General features: G+C 46.9%; 2 protein-coding genes across 5 annotated transcripts; one reads left to right on the forward strand and one right to left on the reverse strand.

Annotated features, from left to right (window-relative positions):
* The first annotated feature begins 26 nt into the window (after window positions 1-26).
* On the forward strand, window positions 27-16,399 carry arhgef12b (Rho guanine nucleotide exchange factor (GEF) 12b). 4 transcript variants are annotated; one of them, XM_029173373.3, is made up of 38 exons: window positions 29-716; window positions 4,983-5,074; window positions 6,091-6,189; window positions 6,307-6,356; window positions 6,647-6,704; window positions 6,834-7,030; window positions 7,412-7,489; window positions 7,573-7,692; window positions 8,229-8,351; window positions 8,699-8,824; window positions 8,940-9,038; window positions 9,150-9,260; window positions 9,500-9,589; window positions 9,691-9,733; window positions 9,940-10,045; window positions 10,131-10,268; window positions 10,341-10,373; window positions 10,607-10,721; window positions 10,822-10,927; window positions 11,007-11,234; window positions 11,340-11,490; window positions 11,576-11,742; window positions 11,816-11,962; window positions 12,058-12,143; window positions 12,261-12,386; window positions 12,480-12,594; window positions 12,681-12,781; window positions 12,854-12,931; window positions 13,075-13,147; window positions 13,238-13,405; window positions 13,610-13,697; window positions 13,780-13,851; window positions 13,926-14,026; window positions 14,148-14,429; window positions 14,514-14,705; window positions 14,775-14,974; window positions 15,063-15,135; window positions 15,221-16,399. In XM_029173373.3, the coding sequence occupies exons 1-38, from the start codon at window positions 685-687 to the stop codon at window positions 15,229-15,231; spliced, it is 4,275 nt and encodes a 1,424-aa protein (XP_029029206.1). In that variant the 5' UTR covers window positions 29-684; the 3' UTR covers window positions 15,232-16,399. The 4 variants fall into 4 exon arrangements, with proteins under 4 accessions (XP_029029203.1, XP_029029205.1, XP_029029204.1 ...); XM_029173370.3 differs by having other exon boundaries at window positions 27-716; window positions 14,514-14,974; XM_029173372.3 differs by having other exon boundaries at window positions 27-716; window positions 6,834-6,964; window positions 14,514-14,974.
* A 131-nt stretch (window positions 16,400-16,530) lies between these two features.
* Window positions 16,531-18,431, reverse strand: tlcd5b (TLC domain containing 5b). The gene is made up of 3 exons (XM_029174058.3): window positions 18,248-18,431; window positions 17,871-18,079; window positions 16,531-17,751 (listed from the first exon to the last, which is right to left on the reverse strand). The coding sequence occupies exons 1-3, from the start codon at window positions 18,289-18,291 to the stop codon at window positions 17,204-17,206; spliced, it is 801 nt and encodes a 266-aa protein (XP_029029891.2). The 5' UTR covers window positions 18,292-18,431; the 3' UTR covers window positions 16,531-17,203.
* Between the last annotated feature and the right edge of the window lie 542 nt (window positions 18,432-18,973).

Below are 18,973 nucleotides of genomic sequence, written 5' to 3' on the forward strand. Positions count from 1 at the left end.
GGGGGGCATTTCCTTTTACCATTTGCATGAGTGCAAAACCCATGGCTGCCGCACAAATAACGAAAACTAAAGCGAACAGACCTGAAAGAGGATGCTACAGAAACTGCGACGCTTCCGAACCATCACGCTGTTTGCGGAAATAAGAGGATAAAGTTCAACTTTGGGTTCTGCAGCCAAAGTTTGACGTAATTCTTCCCCGGACGCCTGGACTATCATCATGGAAGTATTTCCTTAGGAAAAACAGCTCTTCTCATCTTAGACTTGAGGGAAATTGGGAGAAAGTAGTAGTTGGGGGAGAACATTTGCAACACGCGCAGCTGGTTTCCACCGCTCTCTGATGCAGACAGCGCCAGCCTCACAAAATACATTCACACCCCGAAGAAAACAGAAGCGCTGCTGCCTTTTAAATTTCCGACTTCACAAAATCTGCAAAAAAAAAAAAATATATATATATATCACGTTTCTCTCCCCGTTTGGATTGAGCGAGTTTTGTCTCTGTTGGAATAAATAGGTTTTTGACTCTGGACTCTTTTGACGCTGGATATAACGACTCCATGGGCGGTTTTTGACATGGATGGACGCAGAGGAGATCCAATAAAGAAGCCGTTTTTATAAATAAGCCTCGGTCGTTATCAGGAAAATGTTATTTGGGTGAAGTCCCTGGGAACTCGTAAGGAAAGCCCAATGAGTGGCACACAGTCAACACTCACTGACAGGTAGGGTCCGCTCTTTTTCCTCTCACTGACCGTGTAACACATTAAAGGTTTGTTCTGTTTATTAACGGAAAGACAATAAACAAACACCAGCGAAATGGAACACGAGTTGAGGAATGTGTTGCTTGTTGGAAAAAAACTACAGAAGTCGAGTAAGAGAAATAAAATATATGATTATATAACATGCTGTCAAACAACTGAATGTAAAGGTATTTATTATCCATAGAGTCACAAATAAGCACATTTCCATCTGTCAACTGGTTTCTACTCTGGTCTTTGGGAACGTCATTCGTTTTGGCTGTTTTATCATAATCTGACACCTTCTCCACGACCAAGCGTTTTGTTTTAAGAACCCAGAGTCTGTGTTATTGTCCTTGCTGTCACTGATGGCAGATAAAGTGTAATGTCCCACTTTAAAACAACCACATCACCATTAGTGTGATTCCTCCTACAACTCCTTGGAAAGAACCTGGGCCGAGTGCTGGTTAAGGAAACCTAAGAATAGAACAAAGCGGAGACGTTGGATGACAGTCCATCATCAGCATGACAACAAGCCTGAGCATGAAGTCATAGTAAACGGAGCTTTTTGCAGTAGGTGGAAGCCCTTTGACTCATCCAGGCTGCGTCATATGTTAATTTCTACTCCACACTCATCATTCTGTCTCGATGGAACCTCATCATTTCACAGCTGGGCGCTTTTTTCTTAAAATAAATGCCGTTAATTTCTTGCAGCTTTGATGCAAACTGTTGTGGAAGCGTTATGGGCCGACTTGTAGCTTTTCAGATTCCATCCCACCTAAGTCACTTGTGTATTTTTACACTGGATCAGGAGTTTCCTCTGAGGAGAGGCCAGAATCGCAGCGCGCATGACTGCCTCGCAAAGTCCAACGGAGTCATTTGGTTTCTCGACCTTCAGCCTGAAGAAAAGCTCTTCGTGCGTCCGGCCGCCTTTTGCAACAATGGGCCCCCGGTGACCAGTCCTCCTGTCCCAAATAGAGACTGCAGGCAGGTGAAACCCCTTCCCGAGGAAAGGGGAAAGCATGACGCACCGAGCTGCACGGAAAATCACCTCTGAGAGGGATTTCACGGCCGTATCTGCCGGATAACAGCCTGTCACCATCGAGCCTGCAGATCTGGCCCATTATTAAACCAGGAAACGGGGAAGAGGCGCTAGCCCAGCGCTCTAGCCCTCAATCTGGACCCTTCCACTCGCTCGCTTCACCTCTCTGCCCCATCAGCAAAGCCTCGGCCTTCCCGTGTCGAGGTCACTTTGTTTCATTACCGCTGCAGAAGGCCGACGGCGGCGGTTGCCGGGCGACGTTGGTGCCGACGCCAGCCGCGGTTAGGTCCCTCGTTGGACGTCGTTCAAGGGTTTCTCAGCCACAAGAATCCAGCTGGAGCAGCGCGTTGCAGTGGGTTTCGCCTGACGTGTGATGTTGTACTGTCACGTGACCGGCTGCGTTGTTCATGAGCGTCTCAGGTGCGATCGCCTTCATATAAACGTGACAGTTACTTTTAGCCAGCTTCCTCTTTAACTCCTGACCAGTGAGGCCAGTAAGGTGGTTCCAGCCTTCCCACCTTCACAGTCACACTCGCCTTGAATGGCGCCTGGCTTCGTGTGTGCCAATAGAAAAAAATAGGCCAAGTTCACACAGTCGTTATGTTTCTCCTTTTTTTATTTAGCACTCGAGTCAGACCACTTCCCTCCTTTTTCACTTGCTCTTTGCTCAGTCAGGAGTACGCTGTTTATTGGTACATATGTGACACGCTCGCCCATGTGACCATGTCCTGCATTCTCCCCGTTGCTTCATCCCCACCTGCCCTTTGCTGCCCAGCTCCCGTCGCCTCGGATGCGCCGATGGATTCGTCCGGTCCCATGACGGACGGGCCGCTTTCCTCTTTGTCACACGCTTTTGCTGATGTGTGTGTTTTCCTGCCTGCCGTCCTCCCGCCTCCCCTCCCCTCTCCACCCCACCCCACCCCACCCCACCCCACCCCGGGCTCTGACGGGAAGTGGTGACATCACGGCCAAACAATGTCTGTCGGGCCCAGCGGCGCTTCCTGACTGACTGACGGCTGCCGGTACCAGAGCTTCCATCCAGACGATGGCTGTGGACGCTGTCAAACTATGTAAATGTGTCCCAGTGTCTGAAGGATAATGTTAAACTTGGACAACGGGCCTTGTGTGCTTAGGAAGGATCTGAAGGATCTGACACCTTTCCAAAAAAATCTCCTGTTGTTACGGTTGTTACATCTGGGTGGAGCTTCTATTTAGGAGATTTCTTTTTTGCACCGGAGCTAAACTAAACTGAGGAATGTTCACTTTAAAAGCAATGCTTTTAAAGTTATTTTTAATAACATGCATTAAAAGCTGTATATTTTGACAAAGGGAGGCCTGGCAACATACAGTACTCAGCGCAGCACATCTAAGAGCTAATAATTTGGGCTGTTTACTGACGAATGACTCCTGGTCAGATTCTAGAGTACGTCTGGGGCTTTTATGTGTTTCAGACTGATGGTCAGTGAACACAGCGTGTCGTTTGACTGAAAGTGTGTGAACGCAGTTCATTACCACAGTGAGCGCCATACAAATGAGAGGAGTCCGTGGTGAGAACTGGAATATCCCCCGACGGAGAGCAAACATTGATAGCGGTGGTATGTAGATGAGATAGTGGATGTGAAGCTGTGGCCGGAGCGGGAGTTTGACTGGTTTCAAGAACCTCAGGGGCCTCAATCTGAGGACGAGTGGCAGCGGGTCGATGGGCGAGCATCAATCCAGCCCTGCAGCGGCAACAGACGACCTGATGTGACATAAATCCCGAGAGTTCACGAGTTAATTGGATGTGGATGCTCGTTAACGTACCTGTTTGACTCAACTCATCTTCTATTTTCAACTAGAATGAGATGAACCGCTGGTGTTTATGGAGCCGAACGTGGAATTAAAAACCCACTTAATAGCTGAATTCCTCCCTCTTATCCTGCACTGACTTAAGTGCCACCCAGTGAGCAGGATGCAGTCTGTCCTGTCTTATCAGCTGCTAATCTCCTCCGACCACAGTAAGGAGGCTCCTCCAGTGATCTTAGGAAAACAGAGCCCTAATATTCTCACATGTCCTTCTTGTCCGTAATCGTGACCAGTGTGTTGCGTCTCGGAGAGATGAATCATGTTCAGCTGCGTGGTCTGCTTCAATTAGCTTCTCGGAGCTTGATGGGAAGAAACTGTTCCGTGTATGCCATGTTCAACACACACACACACACACACACACACACACTTGGGAGCTATGGTGAAACTTCCTTCGCCCAGTCCTCTGTCTCCCCTCAAAGACACTTGTGTGCCTCCTCCTCGACACCAACCCCCCCCCCCCCCCCCCCCCCCCCCCCCTCGGTTTCTTTCCCAGCCTTCTCCCACATTCAGGAAACTGGAGCAGAGCCAAAAGCCCCTAGTCTCCGTTTCCGGGAATCTGTCCCACAAAGCCACAGTATAGTTAGTTGGCTCTGACGTGGGAGCCATTGTTAAAAGCCCAGGGCCCCCATTGTCCAAGGGAGGAACAGCAGCACAAACAAAACCCCCTCTTGTGGAACGAGTAGGAGGAGCTGAGGGGGGGGGGGGCGAGCAAAAGAATCCTCTGCTATTAATATTTAAACTCCCACCATCCATCGGAGCTCCCGGGAGGGAAATTTATATTGGAAGAGTTAAACAAATAAACAAATATCAACATATAGATTGCAGAGGCCTCTGTATAGAGAGATGATTCAAAATGAGACGGCAGCGTTCCGCGAGTGGGGTTTCAATATTAGTTAGACCTTGAATAACAGAGTTGAGACTCAGCCCTGGAAGTGTGAGGTCAAAGTCCCCTTTATCTAAAACTTATCCAAGCCGCTGGTCCCTTAAAGAGACGTGGAGGTCGTGTGTGACAGCTTTCAGCAAAAAGCGTGCGATCACCACTGAGCTCGGTCGTCTCACGGGACCAGCGCGTTCTCCTCGTTCTCCGCCGCTCCTCCGTCGAGCAGTGACATAATGTGGAGCCGTCCGTGTGTCAGGAGGTCTCATCAAAGAGCTGCACTCCAGGCAACGTGTTGCATTCAGGGACGCTTTCCCTCCCGAGATCAGGAAAGGATCAAACTGGATTCTGATTCAAATAATACTAATATGTCACTCATATTTCCAGTAATCTCCCATGGTGAATATCATCATAATAACAAATATTTGGAACCTAAACGTGCAAATGAATATAATTATCATCATCATTTTGCCTTATGTCTCTGTAGGACCCCCGATATTCTCAACAAGGACCCGACTGACAAGAAACCTAAGAATGACAAATCCTCCGTCTCCCTCAAGCACGAGTTTGACCCCACAGGTAACAACGCTCTCCGTCTCTGTGGTGTCCCTTCAACAGTGCATTCCCTTACACCCGTTTCTTCACTGCGGACGATCATTTCAAACACACTGGGACTTGAAGCGGATGATTGATGACTGACAGCTGTCAGACTGAGCCACTGAGCGATACGAATGTTTTTTCTGCCTCGCACGTAATAATCGTCCCACCGTCAGTTACCAGGAGGCTCTGGAACAAGTTGTGAAGGTTGTTGCTGGGGTTGCAGCCTTGACTTTACTCCTTCCTGACCTTTTCTTCACCCTGGAGCCTTAAGGGCCCCTTTGCATTGGCTGGAAGATGTCCAGATATCACTTAAAGTAAAGCCAGAATCTGGACAACATGACTCAGCTCAGATCTTCACAAACACAGAACATGATGCAGTCACGTCTCAGGAGCCACTGGTAATATGGTCGTTATTCTGCCTGACTGATAGAAAAGCGCTGTTGCATAACACTTGCTTGGACTAAGTTAGATTGATTGATGCCCTTTAGAGGAGAGTGTGTTTAAAGGCTTTCTATAGGATAAACGGAGAATGTTTTATATTAAAATCAGACAAATGAAAAACCATGTGCTTCAGTTTTTCATGAGAAAAGAGAAGAGATATTTAAAGAGTTTTTGTGTCTCAGCCTCCACATTTGTCATTTCCTGTGTTGAGAGTTTTTTCCCGAGAGTGGCTCCACAGTCATTGCCTGGTCATCCTTTAAGGCACATAAAAATAATTTGAGGGAAAATCATTCTAGATAACTTTATTCTACTTTAATGTTTGTGATGTACAGTATGCATGTTCCGTCATGTTCTAATGATCAGCAGAGGACTTCACTAAAGTGATGCAAAAACTCTCAATGCAAAAGAACATGAATGGATGAAGATAATCTTTGTCTAATCCTGTGTGTGTGTGTGTGTGTGTGTGTGTGTGTGTGTGTGTGTGTGTGTGTGTGTGTGTGTGTGTGTGTGTGTGTGTGTGTGTGTGTGTGTGTGTGTGTGTGTGAAAATTACAGGTCTCGTCCAGCGTTGTGTAATAATCCAGAGAGATGAAAATGGTTTTGGACTGACAGTGAGTGGAGACAACCCTGTGTTTGTGCAGCTGGTCAAAGAAGGTGAGACTCTCTCTCTCTCTCTCTCTCTCTCTCTCTCTCTCTCTCTCTCTCTCTCTCTCTCTCAACCCCTTTGAACATTTGAACATCTCTGACTCTGTTCGGTATTGTGTGTCGTAGATGGAGCTGCTATGCGAGCTGGGGTCCAGACAGGCGATCGGATCATTAAGGTTTCCTGCATCGTTTCATTTTGTGATTCAGGATCTTGTCTGATGCTGTGATGATGAACTTGTGGCAGTTTTAGCTTCAGGTTTTGTTTTCCTGGATTGATATTTTATTAGTGATGCTACAGTTGAGATTCTTGAACAGTGTCATCTTTGGAAACTATTAAAACAAATAAACTACTAAACTAAATAAAAACTACTAAAATAAATAAATGTATAGGTATATATACATTCAGTTTGTTTTTAAGTGTAAACCAATAAGTAAGACATCAATCCTTCTTTCTCTTGTCTGACAGGTTAACGGGACGTTAGTTACACATTCAAACCACATCGAGGTGGTGAAGCTAATCAAATGTAAGTCTGCAAGGGTCAAATCAATGTTGCCACCATAAATATCTACATGTAGCAGAAGAAAGGCTGTGTTAAAAATAACATTTCACCTCACCCTCCTTTTATTCTTCTCCCATGGTTCCTTTGTGGCAGCCGGCTCCTATGTGGCCCTGACTGTGCTGGGGAGGCCTCCAGGGCTTCCTCAGATCCCCCTGGAGGAAGACGAGGAAGCAGCGGAGGAAGGGGCAAAGGTCAAACTGCTGTCATCCCCCTCAGTGCCCCAGGTACCTGCTCTGACATGCAGGGAGCAGTGCAGCCTCCAGGGGAACACCTCCCCCCAGCCTGCTGAGGTAGAGCAGGAAAAGCAGGCATTTAATGTGCATGTGCGCTCACAACCAACACTTACTTCTTACTGATACAGTAGTAGTCATTGTTTCAACCCTTTTGGCTTGTAGAGGTTTGTATATTATTAAATAAAGTCTTCTACTTTCCCATTGTTTTTTAACTCCACTAATGCTGTTTTTTCATATTGAGCTTCCCATGTTATTCATATTTTCACTTTCAACCAGATTAATATCACTTCCCTTTCCATGCACTGAAGAAAAGCGGTCTTCAAAGCTTTTCTCTATTAGTCGTGTCAGTCGCTCGTTGCAGCAATATGCTTTTAATAAGGTTTTATGCTGTAGGTTTTTTTTCTCAGTTTTGGTCGACGTTTCCTCTTTGTCGTTTAGGATGAGCGCAAACTCGTCCACAGCCAGAAAGTCGACAGCCTGAAGAAGATGTTAACCAAGCAGGACCAGGAGCTACAGGTGCGTCTTTGATATGATGGGACTTTTTTTATGTGCAGTTTGTTTATTCTCGGCAGGTTTCACTGATATTTATTTGTGTTAAGTGGAAGGAGGAGGAGTACGGCAGACACCCACAACCTAAACTACTGAAGGAGATCCAGGAGAGCAAGAACCACATTTCACAGCTGCAGGAGCAGCTCAGCAAAGCAGTAGCAGCAGTACAGGTGCTATAGCTACACACACACACACACACACACACACACACACACACACACACACACACACACACACACACACACGCGTGCCGCACAAGCAGTCTATTTCCCCTTTTTCCACCAAACCTATTAGCCGACGTCTCATTGCCGTGGCAACCGTGGGCTCAGATGCCTTGTGGTCGCCGCTGCTGGAATCTGATTCTGCTCAAAAATAAAGCTCACAGCTTTACTTCAGTGTTTTGGAAGAGAAGGAAATTTAGCATGAATCATTTCAAACATTGTCATTTATTTGTAGTAATAAGATTTTGATTGATTGAATGATCATATTGAATTGATGTATAATTAGTGGAACAGCATTGCTGTTACAAGTATTATGACAGTGTAAGTTCACTTATTTTATTGGCTTGAAATCACTATAGCGGTTTGTCTTTGAAGTATAATTCCGCTCCTCTGTCAGACCAACACAGGTCAGTGCAGGCGTGTTTAGTCTGCGGCTCCTCTGTGACTGATAAGAGCATCACCAGATTCTTACGCGTGTGTTCCAGGACGGAGCTGCTGTTTCCAGGAAAGCTGAGGGCAAGGACGTGGACGGTGTCGGCCCGGTGATCCAGGCCTCGTCTTCGCAGGGTGACGCCAGTAATGACGGGCCCCTATGTAACAATAACACTGTGGGTATAACGACAGCTCACATCAGCCAGTGTGTGAATCATTCTGTCCTCACTTTGTCTAGTGTGTGTGTGTTTGTCTGTCTTGTGTGATGTAATTTCTAATTCAATAACGCTTTGTACCTACACTCTGATGTTAAAAACAACAGGAAGCCCCTCTGAAAATAGTGCTCACAGGCTTTTCTGTAATAACAAATAGGCTTTTTATCACATCTGCTATAAATAGCATGTAATGGTCCTATTTTCCAATCTCTAGGGATTTTCCAGTGTTCAGCGCCAGACTAAACAATCAATTTGTCCTAAGTGCTGAGAGTGTGTATTAAGCGTGTTTCTGTCGGGGTGTGTGTTAGATGCATAGCAGCCCCGTCCTAGAGCTCGGAGGCAAGAGAGAGCCGCCCTGCCAGAGCCCCAGCGTTACCCGACGGGATGGACTCCGATTCCACACGTCTCCTGACACCGAGGACTCAACCGGCAACGTAAGGCACGCTCTGATACATGATACACGCATGTAAAATCAAAGAGCAGCACCTTTTACTGCAAGCAAATAGTGACATTGTCTGTTATTTATATCAACCTCAATATGTCACTTAGGACTTGAGTGCCCATTGCATTGTGGGTAGTCCTCCATACCACCCCAACAATGACATCATTGGATCAGAAGATGACGACTTTGGCTATCAGCAGGAGCAGGTATGTTAAAAAGCGGTGCATGTGCTGTTAATTGAAGCATAGGATCAGTGTGTTGGTTTAATGATTGGGTCGTGACGTGTTGCGTGTCTGGACTGTGTCTCCTTCCGTCAGATTAACGGAGAGTGCAGCTGCTTCCAGAGCATCGACGTGCTGAAGTCGCGACCAGCTCACCTCGCAGTCTTCCTCCATCACGTCGTATCGCAGTTCGATCCCGCGCCTCTGGTACACACACACACACACACACACACACACACACACACACACACACACACACACACACACACACACACACACACACACACACCTGAACTAAAGTTAATGATAGTTTAGTTTTTTTACTCCCATAAAAAGGGACTTTAAAGTGACTTTAAAATGTTGCTTTGTTGTTTTAGTGTATGAAATAATCAAACATGTGAGTAATTGACAAACTGTGCTGTCTGTGTCTCGTTCCTCTGCTGCAGCTCTGTTATCTCTACGCTGACATGCACAAGCAAACCAGCTCCAAAGAAAGCCGGCGCGAGTTCCACTCGCTCTTTATAGATCGAGCAGCGGTGGGCTTCTATTCTTCTGCTTTTTCTATTTACCAAATCTATTTTCCCAATCAAATTTCTGATGTTATTGACCAGTTTATTGATGAAAATCGTTTTCCCAGAATCTTAAAGTCCAAGTGCCAGAGACCATTTCAGCTGAACTGGGTATGACTTAATAAATACTAACTCTTTTTTATATTTGTGGTGAACTGAATACTCCACTGTAAGATATCAGCATCACAGATGGTCAAACTAGTTGAGTCACCCGCTACTTCAGAAATTATCCTGATTTATATGTATATATATTTTTTAGCCTTTCTTTTTTTAAAGTGACTGTTCCTATATTGATAATTCTAGCTTTGTTCACACAGAGAAGCGGAGGCTGGAGTTAATCCCAGAGGAGCTCTGCAAACAGTACACGCAGATGTTACAGGATTCACTTCTGCCAGACCTGAACAGGAACCTGGAAGACTTCAGGTGAGGGTGTAACTATTCCGATACCCCGGGGATAATAATATCTGTAACATATGCGCTCTGCTGCATGTGGTGCTTATGTATCCAGACAAAAGCGAAGTATGGGTCTCACTTTGGCTGAAGATGAGCTGTGTAAGATGGACACTGAGCGGGGAAAGGACCAGCAGGCTTTGGAGAAGGAATGCTCCTGCGCTGAACACATCCTCTCCAAGATAGAGGACATCCTGTAAGTCACTGATCACACATCAGTGTGAAGGTGTGCTCGGCCTCTGAAGTGACTTTGAGTTGCCTGTTGCAGGTTGACGTCACAGCCCTCGGAGGAGGAGAAGTGGTAAGAAATGGGGGACTTTCACATCAATACGTCATGAATGAGGTCACTGAGAGATCTGTGTCTGGAGAAGTGTTCAAGTTTCAGTTCATGTATTAGACTGTTGCTTTCATTTAAGGATACGAGCATTTGGCTAATGTGACAGTAGTTTAGTAGTTCCAGTAATGTTAAATATACATAATGCAGCATAATACACTTCGATTTCTATTTTTAGTACTATTTGTGGTTTCTTGCAGCCAAATGATGCAGTGTGTGATTGTGACCTACATGAAGCACCTCGGGGTGAAAGTGAAGGAGCCTCGAGGCCCCGAGCACAAGCGCCTGCGAAGGACTTTCCTGCCCAAGATAAAGGTGTCGCCCCATTATTCTGTCCATCTGCCTGAAGTCATGTCACGAATCAAACTCTCACAATGGCCTTGCAGCCAGTTTGAATTTTAAATTTCTTAAACAGAAGACGATCAAGTCTGAGAAGGAGAGTGAGGAAAAGGTCAAAAAGCCCCGGTTTCCAAACATTCTGGTTCCTCCTCGGCGCCTGAGCAGAGTCGACTCGACTTCAGGTGAGCATGAGACCCCAAATATGAAATACGTGTCACATGAAGCACCATGTTCCTAATGTGTGTAAATGGTTGCGTGCAGTTGGGAAGGCTGTTGAGCAGAACAAGCAGCGGTCGCCCAAGCAGCTCCCTCAGTCGGGCTCTGGCGGCGCCGCGGAGCCCGACTCTCCTGCCTCCAGTTCCGGACGAATGCGTGGAGCCCAGCTGAGTGACGGATCAGACACCAGTGCTTTGACCTCCACCTCCTCCCCGGCTCAGAGCTCCCCCGTCGGTCTGGCCTCAGATACCAGTGGGCAAGACTCAGACTCCAGTGAGAAAACTGGTTATATACATGTGTATATATATATATATATATATATATATAAAAAGAACTTTTTGTATGTGTTAAAATCTCATTGCACCGTCCTCTCCACAGACGTGTCTCCATTCTCCCTTCAACCCAAACTGGGTGAGGGTCTGCTGCCTGGGGACCACCAGGACAGTGTTTTCACTCCCACCAGCACCCAGTTTGACTTCAGCCACTGCAGCCTGGAGCAGTTGCAGGAGGAAGACCCAGAGTCGTACAGGTAACGACAGCTCGCGTGGGTAATAGTGGGAAATAGTGCTGCTGTGGCTGTTGCATGTACCTCTGCTCCCTCTTCCTGTGAGTAGGCTGGACATGCAGTGTGGGATGAGCGCGGCCGACTTCCACAGTGAGGACGACCAGGGCGCCGAGGTGGAGTGTGAGGAAGACCCTCTGAACTGGCAGAGCGTGGTCAGTCGAGGGATCCTGGCGAGCCTGACGCCGCAGGAGATCAAGCGGCAGGAGGTCATCAATGGTGAGGCTCAGGATGCGAGGTTCAGTCACGTAAACGCGCCACGGCCTGAACCTGTGCGTCCGTCCACCCTCAGAGCTGTTCTACACGGAGCGCGCCCACTTGCGAATGCTGAAGGTGCTGGACGTCGTGTTCAACCAGAGGCTGAACAGAGACGGCATCCTTCCACCGGAGGACGTCAGACACATCTTCGTTAACCTGGAGGAGATCATTCAGCTTCATGGTAACGTCATTCAACGGCTCCGCTGCCTCGCAGAACAGAGGGACTATGTGAAGTGATGATTGTATGATAGAATCTCCGTTCTTTATGCTTCACAGTGTTTCTAACTGAGCAAATGACGGCAATCAGGAAAAGGAAGGAGACGTCGGTGATTGGTCAGATTGGAGATGACCTCCTGTCATGGGTAAGAGCTTGTTCAGTTCAGAAGACACACCTGAAGCCTGTCAGACATCACATTCCAGCGATGGAATATTAAAATGCCCGTCATCAACCAAACAATTGTACTGTCCCTTCATTTCAGTTCAGTGAAGAGGAGGAGGAGAAGATTAAAATACGTGTGGGAACCTTCTGCAGCAACCAGCCCTCTGCCCTGGAGCTCATCAAGACCAGGCAGAAGAAAGACCAGAGGTTCAACTTATTCCTGCAGGTTAGCAACACAGAGAGCACCTTCGTGTCAGCGTGGGGAGACTTCACACCCTAAAGACGTTTACCCTTTGTTGCCCTCATTGTGTCTCTTCAGGAGGCTGAGAGCAACCGGCTGTGCCGCAGGCTTCAGCTTAAAGACATCATTCCTGTAGAAATGCAGCGAGTGACCAAATACCCCCTCTTGCTGGACAACATTGCCAAGTTCACAGGTATGAACGCGTTTGGGTCCTTGTGGTGGTGATGACGGCCACATTAGTTAGTGGAGACTGACCTGCGGTGGTTTCTCTTCCCACAGAGGACGCCGAGGAGCGGAAAAAGGTGACGAAAGCTGGAGAATGCTGCAAAAAGATCCTCAACCACGTCAACCAGGCCGTGAAGGAAGCTGAGAATAAACAGGTATAATACGGAGGAAAATGTCAACGTTGGGGTTAGATGATGTGTTTAATAAGTGATGCTCCTTCTGAACAGAGGCTGGAGGATTATCAGAGACGGTTAGACCTGTCATCGCTCAAACAGAGTGAAAACCCCATGATCCTGGAGCTGAAGGTGAGAAGCCACTTTTCATCCCAGATTCTTGAGAAACGTATGTTTTAGTGCAGTTGGACACCAGGTGTTGTCCTTCTTATTCCTTTCCTCCTGCATATCATGGATATTATAAAAGCTGCGTTGCATTTTTTTTTTTTGTGCAGAATCTGGATCTGACCAAGAGCAAGATGATACACGAAGGACCGCTCACCTGGAAAATCAAAGAGAAAACAATTGGTACATACACAAATAAAAAAAAAAAAGGTGGACAACACGGGGACACGTGCGTAAACTGCAGTTCTTATGTGACCGCTGGCCTCCTTCCAGAGCTGCACACAATCCTGCTGGAGGACATCCTGGTTCTACTGCAGAAACAGGACGAGCGCCTGGTCCTCAGGTTCCACGGCAAAAGTCCGGTCAGCGCTACTGACACCAAGAACATCTTCAGCCCCATCATTAAACTCAACACGGTCTTGGTTCGTCCAGTGGCAACAGGTGAGAGCCACAACTCCAAAATATCTATTTTCTATTTATTTTATTTTGTATTTCTATGTCCACCTATTGGTTTAACTTGTTGGATAAAGTAATATTTTGTTCTCAGAGGACGAGTCCTAATGATTTGAATGATGGTTCTGGATGAAAAGTGCCATTCGCTTTTAGAGTAAATACATGCATGTAATGGATTTTTGTCCTCGTCAGACAACAAGTCTTTCTTCGTACTGTCAACGTCAGAAAATGGGCCTCAGATCTATGAGCTGACGGCTCAGACGGTGTCGGACCAGCGAATGTGAGTGGTGCGACACGAGCGCGGCAGCATCGCGTCCGTTGTCCTGCATCCGTCTCACTCTGCGTCGCCTCTGCTTTTCCAGGTGGCAGTGTTTGATCACACAGTCTGCTGAGGCCAAGAAGGCCAAACCTCACAGCCGCGCGGCTCAGTCCGAGTGAGTCCAACTCGGCCTCTCAGTCACACGCTGTTTGACATTTAGAGGTAGTTTCTAACGCGAGCGTGTCTCAGTTCTGAGCAGGAGGCCATTGAGATCATCAACTGTGGTATGACTGGGACGACCAAAGAACCTAGCGAGGCTTCAAATGGAGTGGTGAACTCTACAGGTACAGGTGATGGAAGAAATGGAACATTATTATAAAAGAATGACTCGTTAACTATTTTTAAATTTAGAGTTAATATGCTTTTACTCGAACATTATCACTATTTATATGTCATTTCAACACATCACAGGTAAGGACGCGCCCCCGTCTCCAGACATTCAGCACGCACCATCAAGCATCAGCTCCTTCGATGGCATGAAGTCAGAGGACGAGGAAGAGGAGCCGACGGAGGCGGAGCTGGAGGATGAAGAGGTGGACGAAGCTGAGCTGGAAGCCTTCCTGGACGGGCAGCTGGCGGAGAGGCACCCCTTCCTGCAGCAGGAGGGCTCGCGGCGGGGCATCGCCATCGACAGCCAGGAGCACAACGCCTTCAGCGTCCCCTCCTCCAAAGCGGAGGACGCTCTGCGGATACGTACGTGTCCGAGATAGAGCCGCCGGGTCGCGCGAAACCCACGAGACCGACGATCAGTGAATGCGTTTCGTCTTTTTTTTCTAGTGGCGATGCTGAAACAAGTCCTCTTCAACCACATGATGAAGAGAGAGGCCGAGGAGGACGGGGACGAGGCGGGAGGCAGGAGCGTCACCGAGAGCCTGGGGGGCCGTTCTCCCGCCGGTGACGAGAGCCAGGCGTCTGCAGGTTCACCGCTTTCAGGGGACACGGGCCCGTCTGACTCCAGCCAACGCAACGGTGGGTTAAAGGTCAAAGTTCTGCTTAACAGTGAGCCAGGGGGAGTCAGCGGGTCGGCGTCTGTTCCAGGCGGGTTTGTGGTTCTGGACTTCCCCGTGGGCTCGGAGGACGGCGGCGCTGACGATGACGGGGGAGAGGGATGCGACCTGGGGATCGACATGAGGAAGCTGCTATCCTCCTCCTCGCAGCCAGGGGGCGGTGGCCCCAACCTCAGCCGGCAGCTGATGACCCACCTGCGCCTCCTACAGGCCGACCTGCAGTATCTGAAGGTATTTCACCAGCCAGGGGCCGTCAAACAAGTGTGGATATTCATAAATGTAGTGAAGACTTTAAGTATTTTCTTGTGTGTGTTTCCAGGAGGTGGAGATGAAATACAACGAGCTGCGACAAACGCACACTGACATGGCTACTAACTCCGACGACAACAATGGTGCGTTTCACGTCTCTTAACTGCTTGAATCAACACTGATCTGTTGCCACACGCACCACGGGGCTTTCACCCTGATGTTTTTCAGATGCCGCCTAGTGATGATAAACTGCTCTCGCTGACGTACGAGCCAAAACCGACCCGCTCCTCCCAGGAGACACAGCGGACTCACCTGAGGATGTTACAATCCCGTTCTGTTATAATAATATCCATATGCATAAATTATGCTAAACACTGGATTTTTTTTTAAAGAAAAGGACCTGATGTCTCACTGATGAGCGGCAGAGATGCATTCAGAAAACAAGCGCAAACAAGACTGACAGTGACCTGAATGTTTCTCTGAAGATCACAGTACACTGACACGTTCAGGTACCAGAGCACTGCTGTGAGCTTAATGTACATATTGGCAACACAAGGTCAGATATAAACATATCCCAACTCGCTGCATGGTTTCATATGACCCGTGTGTGGGGGGTTTTTTTACAACATGGTGTGAAGTCAACTTTCATTATGTGCTTTGTTTTGCTAATGATTGTTGTTCTTGCTGAGCTCTGACAACAGTGACTACTCCTCGTCTCCTTGTTCCTGACCTTTAACTTCCTAAGCACTTGAATGTAGCGTTATATGACATAGAAATGGAAGATCTCTAACGCGGAAAGCCTAGATCACTGCAAAAAGTCTGCGACGCACCATCTGTCCTCCAGACTCAGTATTGTCTCCAAATATAAGAGAAGGAATCTGTGCTGTTCAGGTGAACTGCCTTAAACAGCTCCACGAGGACCACGGTTCTGCTCGTTTTCCAAGCGTTCCTGCACGTTCAGCTTCAGATTGACAGAACACACCTGGTCCGTCTCATGGGCAGGAGGTAGAGCCAGAACACAAGCAGGACCGTGGCCCAGGACTGGACACCTTACATTACACACAATAGACACTGCAGCTTTTCAGGATGTGTGCACATAATATGTTCTTCTCATTCAAACGGCTGTTTCAGTGAGGTTTCTGACTAATCTGATTGCAGTTTTTACATCTTTATAGAGGAAAATGTTTTGCCTTTATTCCAAAATGCAAAGTTTTACTCTTGTGTTTTAGTATAGTTTTACTCATTCTCCATGGATATATAGAGATATATCCAAGATATATCCACCGATCACAAGACTGCACAGAATGATATTATGGTTGTATTTTTTGATTAAATATTAAAAATACAAAGGACAGACCTATAATAAATAAAAAATGTAAAGGAATATAGTGAATACTTCTGACTATATCAGATGGTTGTGTGTTATTTTTTTCCTTTTTTTGCTTGCAATATTTTTGCATGATGCATCTGTATTTTTAAAAATGGTTGTAGTAATTATGGGCATTGAACGTCTAATATTTTAGATATTTTATCTCTATTATTAATTTAGGGAAAACGAAAAGCCTGGTTTTCAAGAAGAGGCCAAAAGTTATTATGTTGTTAAAGGTAGATTCAGTTGGTCTTGGGTGGAGACCTGACTTTGAGGACACATTCATGAGCAGTCATTCTGAAATGAATATTCAACTTAAATAAACCTTTTAGTGGTGCTTCTATAAAAGTGAATGCAGCAGGATTTAAAATTAGTTTCCCAGAGTTTACCAGAGCTTGGGAAGCTCATGCAGTGTAGAAAAAGTGGAGATCAATTCTGACTAAACTTCATTGAAGGTGAATTTCGGTGTGGTTCAGGCTCAGTAATTTCCTAAAACAGCAAGGCATTCATAAGAAAATGTGACTCCAATAGGAAAGAACCCCAGCCTGACGCTTCGCCCTGGAAGTTTGACAGATGACAAAAAGATAAAAGATAATATTTAGTCCTACGAAGTTGTCTTTGGGTTCCACCTTAGAGCCGTCCCTGGGCTGTTGTTAATAACTAACAATGCTTCTGTGTGGATTTAGTGGTTTTACTGTATTATAATTTGTTATGTCTCCAGCCACTGCATTTAAACAACACGCCTGTTTGGAGCTTTAAAGCAAACCAAGATGTGGTTGATAATATGTAGCATAGCACCTTTTAAAGCTGTAGAAGCACACATGAACACAGTACACCAGAATTCAATCAGTGCCAGTTGTTCCACAAACCATTGAATGTACATCCAGTTTTTGACCCTTGTTATTCTCTATCCACCTTTTATACTTGGCCATGCTTTTCTTGTAGCCAAACCTGGCAATATCCACCATGAACAGCCAGGCTAGTCCATACATGACCACGCCGCCCAGCTTCATGATCACCGACGTCCTGGGGGACGTGAGCTCGCGGTAAAACATCAGCGTGCCGACTCCCACCCGCACGCAGGCGAACAGCAGGATGAAGAGCAGGTCCACGGCGTCGCCCAGCAGGCTGTCGTACAGCTCCAGCCGGCGGAGGAACCAGCGGGCCTGCAGCAGGGGATTGGTGACCTCGCTGCCGAAGACGACTGCGCAGGTCTCGCAGCCCGACTCCCCCAGGAGCAGCGCCAGCAGGATGCCCAGGATGCTGGCAGCGTGGTGGGCCAGCATCACGGGGCCCTCTGTGCGGTAGCAGACGCACCAGCTGATGTCAAAGCAGAAGTAGCCCAGGCAGATGGCCAGAGCCAGGATCTGGAGGTCCGTGTTCTCTGACCCTGGAACCGATGCAGGAGCCCAGACCCATTATTAAAGGAAAACACTCGTGTGCTGCTGTGTGAATCCATCTAAATGAACCAACATATCATGGGGAACAGGCTGCAAACACAGCACCGACCTGCATGCGTGAGGGGCCAGGGGCCGTCTATGAAGATGACGTACGCTGTCAACAGCACTATGAGGACCCCGTGGGACAACGTGACCAGGCGACAGTTCCACTCGGGCCCCCGGTGAGTGAAGGTACAGCAGAACAGCAGGTAGAGACAGAACCAGCCAATCAGGCTGCAGACCACCTCCAGCGCCACCATGGCGGTTCCTGTAGAACAGCTGAGCAAAGTCACTGTGTTATTACAGGGTTCAAAATATTTATTGCTATGCATGATAATCATTCTCATTCACTGTTTCCTACACACAGACACTTATTTGTCTGTGTGTAGACTGTAGTTCGTGACATCATTAGGCATAATTCTCGGGTGTCATTAGATGCTGGCTTACCTTGACTGCTCTTCCTCTTCGTTGTCCCCAAATTCAACGTACATGTGGAAAGCGTCTCCAGTCGTCACACACCGTCCTGCCCTCCATCGCTATATGTTCCTGAAAATGCAAATTGCGCCTAAGGCTCATCATCTTTTAAACCATTATCAGTAGCATGTTCCCTGACATACGCCATGTGGAGGCTACTGTTACTGGAGACTATATCCCTCCCCCCGGATCTCAGACATGATCCTCTTAAGGGATTACAGGCTCTACTTCTCTGCAGATACCTGCTTTTAGACAGGATGGGTGATATGACTGCAGACCTGCAGCTCTGCTTAATTATAACCTTAATAACCTTCATTATGCAGATAACTATGATTTTTTAATGTGGCTGAGTTTTGTACAGGTTATTTTGTCACTAGTTGCTGATATAGGCATGTAATGTCACAATAAACCAAAAATAATAAAACAGAGCAATTGAGGGGAGTTTAGACAAATGTGTGATTTTTAGGCTTTACAAAGGATCTCACCCTTGTATTATAAAAAACCCTTCAAAGAACCACTCTGATACAATGTTATAATGAATAATGCAACTGTAACTAAAGTTGATGTCAGGGACTCATTGGCCTCATGCATCTATGTGCGCTTGTACTGCACATAATATATAATATAAAGTGTGAAGATGCTTCCTTAAGCAAGATTAAACCTGAGAATTGACAAATAATGTTAACAAAAAGACTATTT

The sequence above is a fragment of the Betta splendens genome, chromosome 14 (assembly GCF_900634795.4).
Source record: "Betta splendens chromosome 14, fBetSpl5.4, whole genome shotgun sequence".
NCBI lineage: Eukaryota > Metazoa > Chordata > Actinopteri > Anabantiformes > Osphronemidae > Betta > Betta splendens.